At 34.3% G+C, this 19,655-nt stretch overlaps 1 protein-coding gene across 8 annotated transcripts in view; it reads right to left on the bottom strand.

Moving 5' to 3' along the window:
- CAMK4 (calcium/calmodulin dependent protein kinase IV) overlaps positions 1–19,655 on the bottom strand; it is a 324,433-nt gene that overhangs the window by 109,485 nt on the left and 195,293 nt on the right. For 4 of the 8 annotated variants that reach the window (XM_021084617.1, XM_021084619.1, XM_021084618.1 and 1 more), the window contains one exon: positions 11,548–11,626. The exons of the other annotated variants lie outside the window; for them this stretch is intronic. In XM_021084617.1, the coding sequence (XP_020940276.1) occupies positions 11,548–11,626 (79 nt within the window). The remainder of the gene's footprint in view (positions 1–11,547; positions 11,627–19,655) is intronic. 8 annotated transcript variants of the gene reach the window in all.

Below are 19,655 nucleotides of genomic sequence, written 5' to 3'. Positions count from 1 at the left end.
AGTTTCTGGTCTCTTTCTTGTATTAGGGTATAGTAACATAAGCTCTCCCTCTGGTATGGGCTAGTTAGTTATCTCCTTTTTCTTTTCCATAGATTCATAGTAAAGGTCAAGGTCACTAGAGTTCTAACCACACACTCCTTATAAAAGAGGGTTCTGGGTTCTAGAGGTTTACCTTTAATAACTTAAGCGGTCTGTGTAACTGCAAAGTATTTCTTTTTGGTCAGTAGCATATAGGCACCAGCTCTCCATCTCTCAATTTCTCTCTCCTTACCTGCCTTGCCTCACCTTGCCTCTGAATTAGGGTGTTTATTTTTTTAAAGGCAACAAAATACCTGTGAAAGATCAATATAATGAGGGAATAGATAAGTGAGCGGAATTGTGAAAGATTCCAAAAGCATTTCTATCAAGAAAGAAAACAAACCAAACTGCAACAACTAATTCTCTGCGAGAATGTTCAGACTTCCAAGTGGATCTTTAACGGTAAAGCATACAAATCAGGCAAAAATTTTAACATTCCACCCTGCTACCTCTCTTCACTTGTAGACATTTACTGGTCACAAACTGAATAGAAATATCCCTGTTCCTATTCCAGGAAACCCAGCTTAATAGTCCCTATGAAAATCAATAGGTTCCAACTGACAGAATGAATGAAGTTTCACTTCACTTGACACGGCTTGTTATCTGGAAGCTACTTTCCTTAATGTGTTCTGAGACCTCAATTGGGCTGAAAAAGTCTATTTGAGCCAGTGATTTATTATTCTCTTCTCTGTCACTGACCAAGGGCGACCTTGACTGCACTTCTAGAGCATAACCATGAGTGGTTAAAAGTAGCTGTGGCAATGCTTAATAGATGCACATCTTTAACTGAGATTAACCTAGCCATCTATTACATACATCACAGAAACTGAAAAATGAATGGTCCATGGTCAGTTTTCTATGTTACCAAAGGTTAGACCGAAGGAGACAAAAAACAGGTAATCCTCAGTTTACACAGCCGTTTAAATGGAATTATCTCTATTTTAGAACTGAGGACCCTGAAAACTCCTCTAATGGAGATGTTCTGGAGATTTAACTACCAAGAATTTGAAGGCAGCCTGAGTACATTCTGCATTTTAATGCAGAGCAATCTTTCAAAGTCTCCTGCAGCATCATATGTATATACTCATAGAGGTAATTCATAAAAATATAAGGAAAAATGAATGCAAGTTAAGAACTCATAAAATTATTAGCAAGTCACAATGCGTGGCTCTTCAACTAACTGCAGAGGATAAAAGGTCTCTTTTACACTTTAGCACTTATAAAATTTTATAAAAGTTAGGAACATTTACTAGGTGAATGTTAATTAAATTATTCAAGAAAAGCCTTTCCTGAAATCTGCAGGTAATTTTATATTATAACTAAAATATGCCAAAATTTAGATCTGAAACAGCTTTCACACTATGGATCAACTCACATTGCTCCAATGACAAGAATAAGAATAGAGCAGTAGGGATGAAATTGTTCCAAATATAGAAATCACAGGCATCCAAGACTGGTTTAAGTATGAGGTCCTATGATCAGAAATCTTTTAAAATATCATATTAAATTTTATTCATAATAGTAACACATATATCTATTTTTAGCAGATATATAATTAATTTATTCATACAGAAGTATACAACATGTCTGGTGCTGCTCATTGCTTATGGGTTTTTTTTTTGATATATACATAAGAAGAAATTTATTATAGGAATTGGCTCACATGGTTATGGAAGCTGGGAAGTCTGACAATCTGCCATCTGGAGAACTGGGGGAGCCACTGGTGTAATTCAGTTCCCAGTCCAAAGGCCTGAGCATCAGCGAGCTGTTAATATAAAGTCCTGAGCTGAGTCTGAAAGCCTTAAAATTAGGAGTGCTGATGTCTGAGGAAAGGAGAAGATGATGTCCCAGCTCAAGAAGAGAGAGTAAATTCATTATTCCTTTGCCATTTTGTTCTAGGCTCCCAGAGGATTGGACGGTACCCACTAATATTACTCAGTCTACTGATTCTAAAACTAATCTCTTCGGGAAATACCCTCACAGACACATTAAGAAATGATGTTTTACCAGTTATCTGGGTGGTGCTTACCCTAGTCAAGCTGATATATAACATTAACCATTTCACCGCACATTCACAACTCCCTAAGAAAGCTACATCTGTCCTTCCTCTATTCTTTGATTTGCTTTGAAATGACAGCAAAAACGTTATTGAAAAACATTTACTAAGTCCTAATGGTATATCATCTTTACGCTCTGTGTAATAGAAGCTATCCTCTGCCTGCAGAGAGATTAAAATCTTTTAAGATGAATGGGATATTACATAAATAACTAGAAAATAAGAAGGAATGTGATAGTTAAAGAAGTACTTAGTATATGAGCATCAGAAAGAGATAAGTAGTAACAACAATAATATCCGACATTTAAGAAGCACTTAATACATGCCAAATGCTCCTCTAAGCAGCATATCTGTTACTTAATTTAATATTCACAATAATCCACTAAGATAGTTACTATTATTCTAATTTTTTTCAGTGAGCATACTGAGGCATAGGCAGGTTTAGTTACATGCCCAAAGTCACAGAGCTAAAAACTGTCAGAGTAGAAGAACAGAACAATAAGAATTCACTATGTAAAAAGGAAAAACTCATGAACTTTGAAATTTAATTAGACATAATAAAGGGCTGGTTCCACTAACCTCTAAGTCTCCTTCAGCTTTTCATTTTTCATAGATCAAACATAAAATTTCTCAAATACAGCTGATCCAGATTATTTACAATTTCTTATTCAATTTTATTTTTCCATACTTTCATCATTATTTTTGCAGTGGTTTTATTTTTACTTTGTTCTTTATAATCAAAAGTATTACAGACAATGGGCAAAGAAGATTTTATAGGCTAGCCTGGAAATATAATCAGATTTCTAAAAGCCAATTTACAAATGCATATTTGAAATACTACTTCCTTGTGAATTGAGAATGTCTGAATAGATAGATAGACGTGTGTCAATTAGTACCTGCTGGGCACTGGGCCGGGTACTAAAGTGTACAAAGTATACGAAGATGAAGTCCCTGATTTCAGATGCTACTACAAAGCTACAGTCATCAAAACAGTATGGTACTGGCATAAAAAGATATATGCATATCATTGAACAGATAGGAAGCCCTGAAATAAACTCACATATTGATGTCAATTAATCTATGACAAAGGAGGCAAGAATATACAATGGAGAAAAATTCTCTTCAGTAAGTGCTGCTGGGAAAACTGGACTATTATAAGTAAAACAATGAAATTAGGAGTTCCCTCGTGACTCAGCAGGCTAAGGACTCAGCGCTGTCCCTGCTGTAGCTTGAGTTATTGCTGTGGCCCGTGTTCAATCCCTGGCCAAGGAACTTGCGCATGTTGTGGGCATGCTCCCCGCCAAAAAAAAGGGAATAAAAAGAATGAAATTAGAATATTCTGCAATACCATATACAAAAATAAACTCAGATTAAAGATCTAAATGTAAGACTGGATACTATAAAACTATAAAACTTCCAGAGGAAAACATAAGCAGAATACTCTTTGCCATACTTCGCAGCAATATTTTTTTGGATCTGTCTCCTAGAGTAAAGGAAATAAAAACAAAAATAAATAAATGGTAAATAATTAAACTTAAAAGCTTTTGCACAGCACAGGAAACCATAAATAAAACAAAAAGTCAGCCTACAGAGTGGGAGCAAATACTTGCAAATGATACTAATGGCAAGGGATTGATTTCCAAAATATACAAATAGGTCATATGACTCAACATAAAAAAATTTTAAAAATGGGCAGAAGACCTAAAAAGACATTTCCCCAAAGAAAACATATAGATGGCCAACAAGCACATGAAAAACTACTCAGTATTGCTAATTATTAGAGAACTGTAATCAAAACTATGAGGTATCCCCTTACACCAGTTAGAATGGCCATTACTATTAAAGTCTAGAAATTAAAAGTCTACAAATAAATGCTGTAGAGGATACAGAGAAAAAGGAATCCTTCTACACTGTTGGTGGAAACGTAAATTTGTGCAGCCATTCTACAGAAAAGTACAGAAATTTCTTAAACAAGTAAAAACAGAGTTACCCATGATCCAGCAATCTCACTCCTGAGCACATATCTGGAGAAAGCTCTAATTCAAAGAGCTACACGAACCTCAATATTTCAAAGCAACACTATTTACAATAGCCAAGACATGGAAGCAACCTAAATGCCATTGACAGAGGAATCGATACAGAAGATGTGATACATATATACAATGGAATATTACTCAGCCAAAAAAGAATGAAATAATGCCATTTGCAGCAACATGGACAGACATACAGATTATTCTATGAAGTAAATTAAGTCAAACAGAGAAAGACAAATATCACATAATACCACTTATATGTGGAATCTAAAAAAAATGATACAAATAAACTTATTTACAAAACAAAAATGGACTCAGTCTTTGAAAACAAACTTATGGTTACCAAATGGGAAAGGTAGAGGGGAGGGATAACTTAGGAGTTTGGGATTATTATATATGCAATACTATATATAAAACAGGTAATCAACAAGGACCTACTGTATAGGACAAGGAACTCCAATCAACGTTCTGTAATAACCTACATGGTTAAAGAATCTGAAAACGAATGTATATATGTATAACTGAATCATTTTTCTGTACACCTGAAACTAACACAACACTGTAAATCAACTATGCTACAATATAAAATAATTAAAAGAAAAAAAAGAACCTATATGCCAAAGTTTATAGGAGCTCTATTATAAATCACCATAAAAATGTAAATAATCTAAGTGACCCAATGGTGAATGGATGAATAAAATATGTTACGTCAATACTACACAGTAATAAAAATTAACAAATTATTGATACATCCAATAATAAGGATAAATTTCAAATGTATTATGTTAAGAGAGAGAAACTGGACTCAAAATGCTATGTACTATATCATTCCATTTATATGACATCCTGGAAAATGCAAACCCAGAGGGGTGGAAAACAGATCTGTGGTTTCCAGGGTTGAAGTGTGACATGGAAGGGGTATTCATTTAGGATGATGGAAAACTTCTATAACTCTACTGCACTGGTGGTTACACAATTCTCTGCATGTGTCAAAACTCATAGAAATGTATGCCCAAAATTAAAGTTTACTGTATGTAAATTTTAAAATAAAGGAAAAAATAATTAAATCTTGGGGGGATATACACATGTATGTGTACATGTGTATACGTATATATATTATATAATTATATACAATATTGTATAATTATATAATTTATAAAATATTCCATTGTATAAGAATGAAGTAATGTCATTTGCAGCAATGCAGTTGGACCTAGAGGTTATCACATTAAGTGGAGTCAGACAGAGAAAGACAAATACCATATGATATCACATAATTGTGGAATCTAAAAAACATGATACAAGTGAATTTATTTATAAAACAGAAAGTGGCCACAGACATAGCAAACAGACTTATGGTTACCAAAGGGAATAGTGGGGACAGGGATGGGAGATAATTTAGGAATTTAGGATTAACATATACACACTACTATATATAAAATAAGTAAACAACAAGCACCTACTGTATAGCACAGAAAACTACATTCAATATCTTATAATAACCTATAATGGAAAAGAATCTGAAAAAGAATACATACATATATATATATATATATATATGTATAACCAAATCATTTTGCTGTACACTTGAAACTAACACAGCATTGTAAGTTAACTACACTTCAATTTTAAAAAAGAAACAAATGAAATTAAGAAAAAAAACCTCAAAGGCAGCATATCTGCTTAATTCATCTCTGTACACTTCACGGCTTGGTTTTAAATCAAGCTAATGACAACAACAGAATTGCAAAGAATGAGCTGGTACTATTATAAAATATCTGTGTGGACCCATTACAACTAATAATAAGAACAATGTTCACCATTTATTACAGGCTTTCTAGGTGCTGAGAAATATTTTACATAAATTATCTCATTTTAATTGTCACTTATACACCATAAGGTAGATGTTTTAAACCCATTTCACAGATGAATAAACTGATTGAGAGATTTACATAACTGTTGTAAAGTCACACAAGTAGTAAGCAGCAGAATTAATCCTGAACTTAAGCTGTCCCCATAGCCATGATCTTACCCCATTACTGCACAGCCATTCTTAAGGAAAGTCAAAAGATCTATACATTCTAAATTTATACACTGAGATTGGCTCTCAGACTCATAAATTCTGAATTTACACACAGAGATCAATCTTTATACTCAATACTGGGTATCTCAAGAAAGGATTTTGTAGTAAACTGAATGCAATCTTTTTCAAGAGCTGAGCCATATACCATATAGCCAGAAATGTTATCAGAATTCTAGAATTTAAATATTTGTCTTCAAAATTCCAGGGACACTATAAGTGAGTGAGCATAATTTTCTTGAATCTCAATCAGTTCTTGAAAATGAGTCATAATGATAGGGCTAAAGTGTGATTATTTAGATACACTCTAAGGTATATACTCTTTAGGAAAAGAGATAATTATGCCTATAGCTCATTCCTGAAATTGTGACTCCATTGTCACCAAAATTCTTCAAAAGTGGTGATTCCATTTAACTCAGTAAATGTCAGTCCAGACTGAAGGTTCCATCTGCTTAATCTGTTTAAATTTTGACATTTACTTGAATTTATGTTTTTTTCCTTCTGTTCAGTTTTAAGTTCAGCATATTCAAAAGCCATGTCACATCAGTAAAAAGGTCCTGTCTTATAAGTCACTGATTGTCCCACTAGCCATGTCTATCAGAATCCTGTAATGCCCCAAAATTGTTAATCTGAGGACATAATTTATTAAATCTTTCTATTCTACTCAATTTCTTCTAAATATCACAATAAAAGGAGAGGATGAAAGGGTCACGTGTGAAGGAAAAAAGAGCGAGTCTTGTTTCCTCACCTTGGATTGTTTTACAAAGTTCAGAGCAAAAGTTCCTCTAATATCCGCAAGCCAATAAGTTCTTATATGCAAGGTAATGAGGTATTTGTGAACAACAAAAATGGCACTGTCTGTGAATCTGTAACTGTTTCATAATAAAAAGTTACTAGGAGGTCACCTTTCCCTAGGAGGAGAGTAGATATGCCACTCCTCGTGATTTGATAACTTCTTCAGTCCAAGAATCACTAACACTAGTGGAAAAAAATTAAATAACAACCGAGAGAACCCCTCAATTCATTTTCATCTGCTTACTCTCACTACCCTCAGAGCATTATCCTCATTAGTGATGCAATGAGACAAATGGATGTTGTTTCTGGAAAAGCCCAGGATTTTCAATACAGTAAAACACTGGTTTAACTATCATTTTCTGTTTTCTGGCACTTCAATACATCTGCAGTAGAGAGTTATTAGTGTTCATTAGGACATTTAGAAAATGTAAGATCTTGAAATGCTTTCTGAATGGCCAGAGAAATATTATGTTGAACAGGATCTCAATGCTGAAGTATGTTTTAATTCAAACATTTTTTGTGATGAGAATTTTCTTACATATTGAAATTTTTTGAAATACCAGCATGGACACTATTATGCCATCCTAAATTTAATAACTTGATTTTTCCTGTATTTTCTTTCTCTTTCTCTCTCTCCCTATACACACTCACACTTTTTTTGTTGTGAACTATTTGAAAGTTGCAGAAACCTTGATGTTAGTTGAGATGTATTTTAATGTATTCTAATTCTAGAAATTTTAGTTATCTATATACAAACAACATGCTATTATATCCATATATAAAATATATGCTAATTTTAAATATTTTGTCATAATTACATGTTAATTTCCCACAAGGATATTTTATTAGCCAAAATACTCAACTCTCTGAACCTGACAATTTACGTTTATTGTCAACATTAACTCTGTCCTTTTACCTGACAGCTAATGGAACATAGATTTCTCCATGGCAGTGGATGCTTCAGTCTGTCTTCCTATGGATAAATTAGAGTCGTTGCCTATCACTAAGACATATGAGTGCTTAATGTATTGCCAGTGATAATCAGGGTGTTTAATGGGGGGAAAACATCCCTCCTTGCTAATATAAACTAAATCCTTCCTAAAATATTAACCTATAAGAAAGGAATAATTATACTGTCACAAAATAGAATTGGGGTAAACTGTTTTGAAAAGGCATTTAAACAGATCCTGGGAAAGAGGATTAACTTGTTGAAGAGATAGGAAACATTCTTGGACTGGAAAACGTTTTTAGGAGTTCCCGTCACGGCGTGGTGGTTAACAAATCCGACTAGAAACCATGAGGTTTCGGGTTCAATCCCTGGCCTTGCTCAGTGGGTTACTGGCATTGCCATAAGCTGTGGTGTAGGCCGGCAGCTACAGCTCTGATTTGACCCCTAGCCTGGGAACCTCCATATGCAGTGGGAGCGGTCCTAGAAAAAGTAAAAAAAAAAAAGCCAAAAAAAAAATATATATATAAATGAATAAAAATGTTTTTATGTGAATCTAATCTCTCATAAAATAGATGGGTTTTCTTATGCTTATTACTTTCTTAAATGTGATAAAACTTTTACTCAACTTCAGATAGATTATTGAATGGAACATTTTGAAATTCACCTTAGAGTTCTTCTCCTACAGATCATATTATGGGTGGAACTGTGTTCCTCTCAAAAGCTATGTTGAAGTCCTAAGCCCTAGTACTTAAAGATGTGACTTTATTGAGAATGACTGGTTTTTGTAAACATAAGCAGTTAATTTAAGGTGCGGTCACAATGGAGTAGGGTGGGCCTCTAATCCAACAGGGTATCCTTATAAAAAAAGGAAAATTTGAACACAGACATGCAACGAGGGAAGATGATATGAAGACATGCAGGAAGAAGACTGCCATGTGATAAAGAAGACAGATCAGAGCGATGCAATGACAAGTCAAGGGAACACTGTCAACCAAGTCAAGGAATCAAGCATTGCTGATGGTCACCAGAAGCTAGTAGAGTGGCAACAAATTCACCCTCAGTGCCCTCAAGAAGGAATCAACCCTGCTGTCCCCTTAATTTCAGGTTTCTAGCCTTTAAAACTGTAATAAAATAAATGTTAACTGTTTTAAGCCATCCAGGTTATTACACCAGCCCTAGGAAATTCTCAGAGATAGCTGGCAGATCATAGGTAGATACAGACAGAATACAGATAATTCTTCAGATCTTTGAGGTTCAGGTCTTGTCATAAAATGAGGATCCAAGGACCTATCCAGGGAGGTGGTTTAGTGGTCTCAAGGTTATCTGAGACACACAAAATTGTCACTTTTATAGTTCGAAAATGGCATAATAGATGCAATTTTATGTAGGTCAATCTAATAAATAGATTATATAAATCATTCAAGTATTCTAAAGCTCTTTTTCTCCCTCAAGAAAAGATCTTTTTCTGAATTGGCTAGAAAAATACTTCATTTTCCCTGCCTCACTTTTTCTCCATAAATAGATTCTTTGGCTTCATTCACTTCATTTGGATGAGGAAGTTCTGTCTTCATGACCTACATGGAATTAAATGCTGGAGGCAATCGCTCTTTGTGGTTTTGCCTGTATTTCCTCTCGTTTACACATCTCTGGGCATGGCTGATTCTAGGAGACAATGCTGGGAATTCCATCTAATTCATGCTCAAAACTGAGGTTTCTCTGGGGCTTTTCTCTCATTCTATTTGGTACAACATTAACTGTGTTTGACAACATCTGCCTTACAGCATTGTTCTGCAGCTCCATCTGACACTTGGTTCCTATCCATGTTTTCTTCCTGCCTGTCTTCTGAGGAAGATGTTTTCACCACAGAGGTGGAGAGGACATGCAGGGCAAATCAGAGCTTTACTATTCCAATGAATAAGAGCCATGAACCTACCAGATGTCTTCACTTATTTCTTATTCCATTTCATCCAAAGATTTTTGACATAAACCATTACTTTCTAAACCAGCCCTTTGTTCTTGGGGATTCTGAGCATTCACAAGTCATTTCTGAATACTTATTTTTCTACATGTTTATATAGCTAGTGCCTTTCAAAGTTCCTCAGCTATGAAAATAAAATAACCACACACAAGTTTTACTGACTATTTTTTTAACCAGCAAGAAAGGAAACAACCAAGTCCAAAAACATCTCTTGAGTGACTACTGCTAAAGTATGCCAATATATCTGCATAAAAAGTAGACACTTAACAAAAGATTCTTCTACATCCTGGAGTAGCTTAAATCATTGCCTACACTGAAAAGGAAATCCAGAATGAAGAGTTTATTAAGAGCAACTGCCATTTATATTATTACCCTCTTCAATTAAACTGTTCTAGTTAGCTGAATGCCCTTAAATTCTAACAGTGTTTCAAAATGTCAATCTATTTCTACTTGACTGAAAATCTTGTGCCATTATTCTCTTCTTCTTACATGAGAGTCTAAAATTTCCCTGTGCCAGACAATATATAAACAGCTGGTGGTATTAAGCTGCCTTTAGAAAAAAATCCCTTTGACTCAAAGAGGTATTATTTGACTTCAAAAGTAATGATACTTCTCTCCTCAGAATATGTTACAGCTAGGTTTTTCACAAACTTAGGTGTATATATTTCAGAAGTATATACATATTTATATACATTTATATTTATATATATGAAATATACATATATAAAAATCACATATAAATATATATGAAATATATGTATTTCATATATTTATTCACATAAAATTTAAGAAAGGAAGAATTTGCTCTAAAAGAATATGTTATCATTTTGTGGCTTTCTAAGGAGGAACCATATAAAAACAGAAAGTTTAAGTAGAGAATTACAATAACAAATACTTTTTAGGGGTCAGGGAGTATTAAAATGCCACTATACATTGTATTTTGAACTCTCACCTTAGGATTTCTTACTTATTGGTGATGAGCCTAAGTAACTTTTGCCTCCTCAGCTCACCTACAAGTATAGGGCAAAAAAGAAGCAATCCGAAAATAAAATCCTTTCTTCTCATTCAAATACAATCTTCTTAGATGAGCAGACTCAGTCCCAGATACATTAGCATTTGTCCGGTTGTACGTTACTGACACAAACCCACCATGTGAAAATCAACTTAGAAGCTGATGACTTCCTTAACAAATGCATCTATTTGTGTTTCATTTAGGTATTTTTAAATAGCAAGCTTTTCTAGTACATTAAACTGTGATTAGACATTATATATATGTACATAAATGTCTGAAAACATGATTTGTATACAAACCAAAGTCTACCTGCCAGCTCTAAATGTTTTTCCATTCCATACTTCTCTTCCCCACAACCATATCTAATTTGAGATCCAGTTGTTTTCAAAGAATCTCACAATTTCCATCAGAAAATAACCCACTGGGCTCCACTCTCATAATCACAATTCAAATGAGTTAGCTGCACATAGCAGCTGCCTGGCCCTTTTGTCCTTTGAATCAGGGCTCCTGGCTTCTCCAGGTCACAAATCCCTTAGAGATGCTATTATACAATGAAATAAACTTACTGTTTTCTTTAACACTTTGAGAGCATAAGGCTTCTGGGTCCCCTTCTGTTTGCATCTGTACACAATGGATGTAGCACCCCTTGAGGGGGAAAAAAACAAAAAGAAAATGTTATGCTTTGGACAAGAAATCAAGAGGAAAGCTTGAAAATAAGTATCTCTTGCAGTTACCCTCATAACTGACAAGTGTTTATAAGTTCTACTATAAGACTGGCCCAAGTCTTGAGAGGATTTTTTTTCTGAAAACTGAAGAGAGTGTGCTCAGAAAAGTTCTAGGTTTTCCAGTCTACTCTTTTCCTCCTGGCCCATCCCTAAATAAGTAACATGCCTAAGCCTGCTGTATTTGGTCATATCTGGAATAAACCAGTTCCTCAGGTAAACGCAACTTTTGGAGGACCTCTACTCAATTTCTAAAGATATGTGAGCTTTTCTAAAGATATGTGACTGGAGTAAAAAAAAAAAAAACAAGATCGTATGGTTTCAGGGAGAAGGTTTAAGTTCAGTACTAGACCGTATGAGTCAAGAGAGTCTTCATTACTTGGCAAAGGTGCTGGGGACACTTGAGAATTTATACCACCTCAGTTGGTGCCCTGACATCCTCCCAGAGCCAATATTAGCCCCATAGAGATACTGATTCCTTCATCTTGATGAAGGAATGTGCCTGAACAAAAATGACTGTTAAATGTTCAGGAGAAAATACTATAAAATGGTTAAAGACAAACAGAGAAGAAAGTAGATTTTATCCCTCTATAAAAACCCTGGAGAGGTACAGAACGTTTTTCACCTGTAAAGGAGAATGGTAAGAAGAGACACAATAACTACCTTTATATATGTGATATATGTGTGAGGTTACTAAAAAGAGAACATTAAAAGTAGGACAGTATGGTCCTGATGCTCCCTCTCCAGTCATAAAAGCAAGAGAATGAGACAGAGACAAAAAGAGACCAAGCAGGCTTAAGTACAACCTTAGAAAGAGAACTTCAGATAAGTCTTAAAATAAGATCAGTTGAAGTAAATCTGTCAGACTTTGAAGATTAGGCCAAAGGATCCCTTATGGTATATTTAGTCCAATGGTACTGAAATTCTAAGTAAGAAAAAATAATTATAAAAATCAGACACATTCCTAGCTACCCATGCACAACAATTTTTTTTTTTTTTGGTCTTTTTTTTTTTTTTTTTGCCATTTCTTGGGCTGCTTCCACGGCATACGGAGGTTCCCAGGCTAGGGGTCCAATTGGAGCTGTAGCCACCAGCCTACGCCAGAGCCACAGCAATGCAGGATCAGAGCCACGTCTGCAACCTACACCACAGCTCACAGCAATGCCAGATCCCCAACCCACTGGGCAAGGCCAGGGATCGAACCTGCAACCTCATGGTTCCTAGTCGCATTTGTTAACCACTGTGCCACGACGGGAACTCCATACACAACGAATTTTTAACAGAGCCTAGAAGAGTTAGGAACTGGTGGTATAAATGCTAATAGGTAAGAAAAATTTCAACGCTTTTTTTTTTAAACTTTGGTAAGATATAACATTGTACACAAAGAAATAAAAAGTTGTAATGGAATAAATGGAGGTAAATATAAAATTCTACTTTCTTCACCTTTAATTAAAAGATATCTATGTCAAGCAAAAAAATTAGCAAGCAACTGTACTTATAAGAATGTAAAATGTATGACAGCAATAGCACAAAGAATGGGGAAAGAAATTGAGAAAACACTGTTAAATCCTTATATTACATGTTAATTAGTGTGATATTATTTAAAAGTAAACTGATTAATTAAAGATGTATATTGCATTACCTAGGGCAATGAATAATTTTTAAATGAAAATTTCAATAATGAAGCTAAAATAGAACAATCGAAAATGAAATGCTGGGGGAAAAACAATGTAAGAGGTTAAAAAATAAAACAACAATGTGGATTTTAATCCAATCATACTAAAAATTGCATTAAATGTAAATTTTATAAATATATCAATTTTAAATAAAGATAAGATTATATTGCAAAATGAAGACCACACTATATAACATGTACAATAAATGCATTTTATTTTTATTTTTGGTCTTTTTAGCTATTTCTTGGGCTGTTCCCGCGGCATATGGAGGTTCCCAGGCTCGGGGTCTAATCGGAGCTGTAGCCACCGGCCTACTCCAGAGCCACACCACAACTCCACTGAGCAAGGGCAGGGACTGAACCCGCAACCTCATGGTTCCTAGTCGGATTCGTTAACCACTGCACCACGACGGGAACTCCCAATAAATGCATTTTAAATATAAAGGTGTAAATAGGATAAAAATAAAATGCTAGAAGGGCAATATTATGCAAACACGAATCAAAGAAAGCAAGAACAGCTGTATTAACATCATGTCAGCCAGACTTCAGAACAAGGATAAAGACGGTCACTACTTAATTATTAAGGGTCAATTTCCCAAAATGACATAACAAATGTACATGTATATGTACCTAACAACAGGCTTCAAAATATATACATGAAAATAGAAACAAAAATAAACAAATGGGACCTAATTAAACTTAAAAGTTTTTGCACAGCAAAGGAAACCATAAACAAAACAAAAAGACAATCCACAGAATGGAAGAAAATATTTGCAAATGAAGCAACTGACAAGAGCTTAAACTTCAAAATATCCAAACAACTCATGCCGCTCAACATCAAAAAACCAAACAACCCAATCAAAAAATGGGCAGAAGATCTAAATAGACATTTCTCCAAAGAAGACACGCAGTTTTCCTCAAAAAACACATGAAAAGATGTTCGACATCACTAATTATTAGAGAAATGCAAATCAAAACTACAATGAGGTAGCACCTCATGCCAGTCAGAATGGCCGTCATCAAAAAAGTCTACAAACAATAAATGCTGGAGAGGTGAGGAGAAAAGAGAACCCTCCTACACTGTTGGGAATGTAAATTGGTACAACCACTGCGGAAAACAGTATGGAGTTCCTCAAAAAAACTAAAAATAGAACTACCATGTGACCCAGCAATCCCACTCCTGGACATATATCTGGACAAAACTATAATTCAAAAAGATACATGTACTGCTTTGTTCACTGCAGCACTATTTGCAATAGCTAAGACATGGAAGGAACTTAAATGTCTGTCAACAGAGGAAAGGATAAAGAAGATGTGGTACATACATATGATGGAAAATTAGCCATCAAAAAAAGAATGAAATAATGCCATTTGCAGCAATTTGGATGGACCTAGAGATCATCATACTAAGTGAAGTAAGTCAGACAGAGAAAGACAAATATCATACGATATCACTTATCTGCGGAATTTAAAAAAGGACACAAATGAATCTATTTGCCTAACAGAAACAGACTCATAGACTTTGAAATCAAACTTATGGTTATGAAAAGGGACAAGGGGGGTGAGAAATGGATTGGGGGTTTGGGATTGGCATATGCACACTGTGGTATATGGAATGTTTGGCCAATGCAGAACTGCTATTTAGCATAGGAAACTCTACTCAATACTCTGTGATAATCTATATGGGAAAAGAATTTGAAGAAGAATGGATGTGTGTACCCTTATAGCTGAATCGCTTTGCCGTACAGCATAAATTATTACAATATTGTAAATCAACTACACTTCAATAAAACTTAAAAAATTTAAAAAATTCAAAAAAATACATGAAGCAAAAACTGATAAAACTCAAAGGAGAAATAGACAAATCTGCAAATATAGCTGGAGACATAAACTTACCTTCTCAGCAATTAATAGAGAAAGTAGACAAATTATCATCAAGGATGTAGAAGACAGAACAATTTAACAACTAAATTAAGCTCAATTACATTTAGAGAATACTACACAGAAACAGCAGAATACACATACTCTTTAAAGTTAGAAGATTCATATACTGATTTCCTGACTTAATACAAGCTACAGTAATCAAGAAAGTGGTTTTGAAGAAAGAAAAAACATGTAGACAAGCGGAATGGAAAAAAGAATACAGAGATAGGGCAACACATACACAGCTAACTGGTTTCTGATAAAGAGAAATAAGCAAATCGATGGAGAAAGGACAGTCTTTCTAAATATAAATAGTGTGGATACACATGGGCAAAAAACAAAAGCAAAAACAAAAAGTCTTTACCCAAATTCACACTCTACCAAAAAATTATTCAAAATGGAACACAGATATAAATTAAGACCTAGAATTCTAAAACTTAAAAAAAAATTGTGACCTTCAGCAAGGCAGTGATTTCTTACATACAAAACCAAAAGCACAATAATTTAGAGAATACACAGGTAAACTGGACTTCCTTTAAAATAAGAATGGCTGCTTTTTGAAGGGCACAGACAGAAAAATTTTAAATTACCTATCTCATAAATGACTTGTATCTAGAATTAGAAACAAACTCAATGCCCAATAACAAGGAAGTATTTTATTTTATTTGTTTTATTTATTTTTCGCCTTGCCCACAGCATGTGGAAATTCCTGGACTAGGGATCTAACTGAGCCACAACAGTGACAATGCCAAATCCTTAACTAATAGGCCACAGGGGTACTCCAGCAATACATTTTAAAGATGGGCTCAAAATTTGAACATATACTTCACCAAAGAAAATACATAGATGGCAAAAATCACAAAGAAAGATTAGTCATCATTAGTCATTAGGGAAATGCAAATTAAAACCACAATGCAATACAACTACAAACTAATTGGAATGCCTGAAAAAAGAGACAAAGATAGTACTATATTCCTTTGCTTTTTTGTTAAAGAATATGTTTTAAATGACTATAAATGAAGAGTAAAGCTTTTTTTTTTTTCCAGTTGAATAACTCCATGAATACAAAATCCTTCCTTTTTATATCTTAGGAAGTTTTATGGTGATTCTCTACTTACACAATTTATTTTGAAATGTGGATACAACACTATTACAAAAAGTTTTTTATGCATTAAAAATTTACTGCTAATATGCAAAATATTTTTATTTTCATATAAACATACTGAAAATGTGGTTTCTTTCTAAAATAATGTTTACACACATTAAATGATTTAATTGTCTAATTTCAGCAGATCGTAGATTCAATTACTGAAATGTTATTCTCATATAAGTTTGGGCTGTTCTATTCATTTAATCTTTCCATTCTTTGAAAAGCTATTTCTAAAGTTGTAACTATGTGAGGCGATGGTTGTAATAACTAATCATATGGAGGCATAAATTTTATAATATATATTTATCTTAAATCATTACCTTGTATACTTAAACTTACACAATGTTATATGTCAATTATATCTCAAATCTGTAATGTATGTGTATTATACACTTGATGTTACTACTTGGCACTATGAGCCAAACTTAGAGATGTGGTGGAAAAGCTCCAGATATAATATTTATTTGCCTGAAGACATGTCAAGCAAAATCGCTTACTACCACATTTTGGACTACTTAGTACAGAAAAGGGAGCTTTTTATCCTATGCTTCACCTTTACATGCTCCTCATGCCCAGCGCTTAAGGAACAACACCTAAAAATGTGTTTCATCTCTTTTATAACAGAGTTTTTCTTCTATTCTTTTTTTCATAATCTTACCTTTTTACTCCTAAAGAGACTGGTTTCATTTAATTTTTCCCTTAAAAAAAATCAAAGTGTATTGACATACTGTCTAACCACCAGCTGAGAGACAGATAGATATTCAAATACATTCAATGAGCCAGACAGAGGTTACATCTGATTCGAAATACAACAGGAATTCCGAAGTCTGGATTGACATAAGTGTTTCAGGGCATTAGGATGACCACACAATGTTAAGACAATTTATAATCACTGTCACTCTCCCATTAAGAGAGGCTATAAATCAGAGACTGGCTTTCTGGGGGAGGACCTAGCAGGACATTTGTGACTATTTGTGTTGAAGCAATAGAGCTTGGCTTCTTTTGGCACCAAACCTAAAACTTGCTTTTTGGAAATGCGCGACAACTTGACATATGGAATCTCTTAATATACAAGTCTGGAAAAAGTTGACTACTCTGTTCCTTGGCCCCAACCGTATCTCTGTAATGACATGCTTCATAGGCATGTAAAACTGTCTTTGCTAAGCATATTAGGCCTCATAAGTCATTAAAGATTTTAATTTTTCTTAAGTGGGAGGAATCTTGAAATGGAATGAAGGAGTCATCTTTTTCTGATGCTGATGGTGCTTGGTTAAAGAATATAACTTTGTGAAAATAGTAATCATTTCTAAATATTTTAATGAATTTATTTCTTGTTTTTGCATTTGATTTTTAAATTTTTTACTTCCAAGGTGTGTATGTGTTTGCAGGAAAGATCTTCCTTATGCTCACTGTGAAAAGGTAAGAACTGTCAATCAGATGATGAAAACCTATGTGCAACACTGCATAGCATGGTTTTTCTTCCACATGATTGACCTGCTATTATTTAACACATCTATTCTTTTCATTGATTTTTTTTTATTAAATGAATTATTAAAGAAGACTGGTTATAACCTCAAAATTGATTCTTCTTGGAGGAGAAAGGAGAGACACATTCAGGAACAAGAGCCTGAAAAGTCAAAATCTCTGAGTGTGTAATGTCACCATACATCTTGCTTCATTCCAGTGACAATTTTTCAGTGTTTCCTTCTCCATCACGGTCAGCTGCAAATCCTCAATGCTCTTTACTACTTAGGTGTTTCAAGATGTTCTTTGATCACCAAAGATTAAACAAACAAACAAACAAAATCTAAATCTTAAACCAACAAAGAACGGAAGAAAAAATTACTGAAATGATTTAATTACTGATTTGGCATTTTCAATCAACAACTTGAAGAATGGCTAACCTTTAGAATTCAGAAAGTTGTTATTAGACCTGGAGTTTTTCCAAGTCAGTTAAATTTTATAGTCCAAAAGTAAATCTCAAAAGTATCACATTGAGGAATGATACTAAATCTCAGATCTCAAGAAGTGCTCAAGGTCCAAAGTTCTAACAAGTTTGTGTTCAGAGTCTGTCCATATCTGCACTCTCCCTTCTCAGGTTCATTTACTTGCTAAATCCTGCAGGGACCAAGGGCAAGCACTCCATTTCAGTATCAGGGTTACATCATGTTCTCTCCTCAGGGACTTACAGTGACTCTTGTAGCTGTTTCTCTGACAGATTCTCACTTGTTTTTTGCCCAATGTCAGCTTTATCTATATCCACTGTATTTATGTCTAATTCCTTCCTTAGGACCTACATACACTGACCTATACTACCTTCCTTAGGACCTACATACATTGCCAAATGCTTAACTCTTCAACCCTGGTAATCAACTCAGATAATGAACCATTACGTTTCCTACTTAGGGTGCCTCTGGTTTTTTCACAACCATGCTTGTCTGGTTAACAATTTCCTTCAGCAGTTGCCTGACAGCACCTAGTTGTGACTTTGTTCCTAGTGCCTGAATCTCTAAAAGGACTGGCTGAAATATGACCCCTTTTATTTAAAAAATTTCATAAAACTCCTATTCTAAGATAACCTAAGAACTTAAGAAGCTTTAAAATCCAAATGCTGAAGTTCAGCTACCACAAAGTAAATAAAAAAGAGCTTCAAATTATCAGGTTGCCTTAAGTGTTCATTCTCAATCACAAAGTGACACAACAGTAAAAACTACAGATATAAAAGGTGTTAATAGTCTAGTCCTTTCTCGCTTCAAACTACTTAATGCCTCCTATGTTAGCCATTCAACTTCTTGTGGAGATTTTATTTTTCTTATCTCTTTGAATGGGTGTGTTCACATGCATGCAGCACACACAGAACTGAACTTCCAATCAATCGTTTAATGCCACGATACATTATGAAGACAGATGTAATGTATTCTTCTTTTATCACATCTATCCTTCATTGCCAGTCCCATTTTCTTCTATTCCATACCATTTACTAAAATATATTTAATACATATCCATCTAATCCAACTTTTACATTTTCACTTATGCTTATTAACATCAAATGCATTTCTCTAATAATTAAAAACTATTATGAGATACTACCTCACATGAGTCAGAATGGCCCTCATTAACAAGTCAACAAATAAATGCTGGAGAGGGTGTGGAGAAAAGGGTATCCTCCCTCATTATTGGTGGGAATGTAAATTGGTACAACCA

The sequence above is a fragment of the Sus scrofa genome, chromosome 2 (assembly GCF_000003025.6).
Source record: "Sus scrofa isolate TJ Tabasco breed Duroc chromosome 2, Sscrofa11.1, whole genome shotgun sequence".
Classification (NCBI taxonomy): Eukaryota; Metazoa; Chordata; class Mammalia; order Artiodactyla; family Suidae; genus Sus; species Sus scrofa.
The sequence above is the reverse complement of the archived record's forward strand: the minus strand, read 5'-3'. Positions and strand labels throughout refer to the sequence as shown.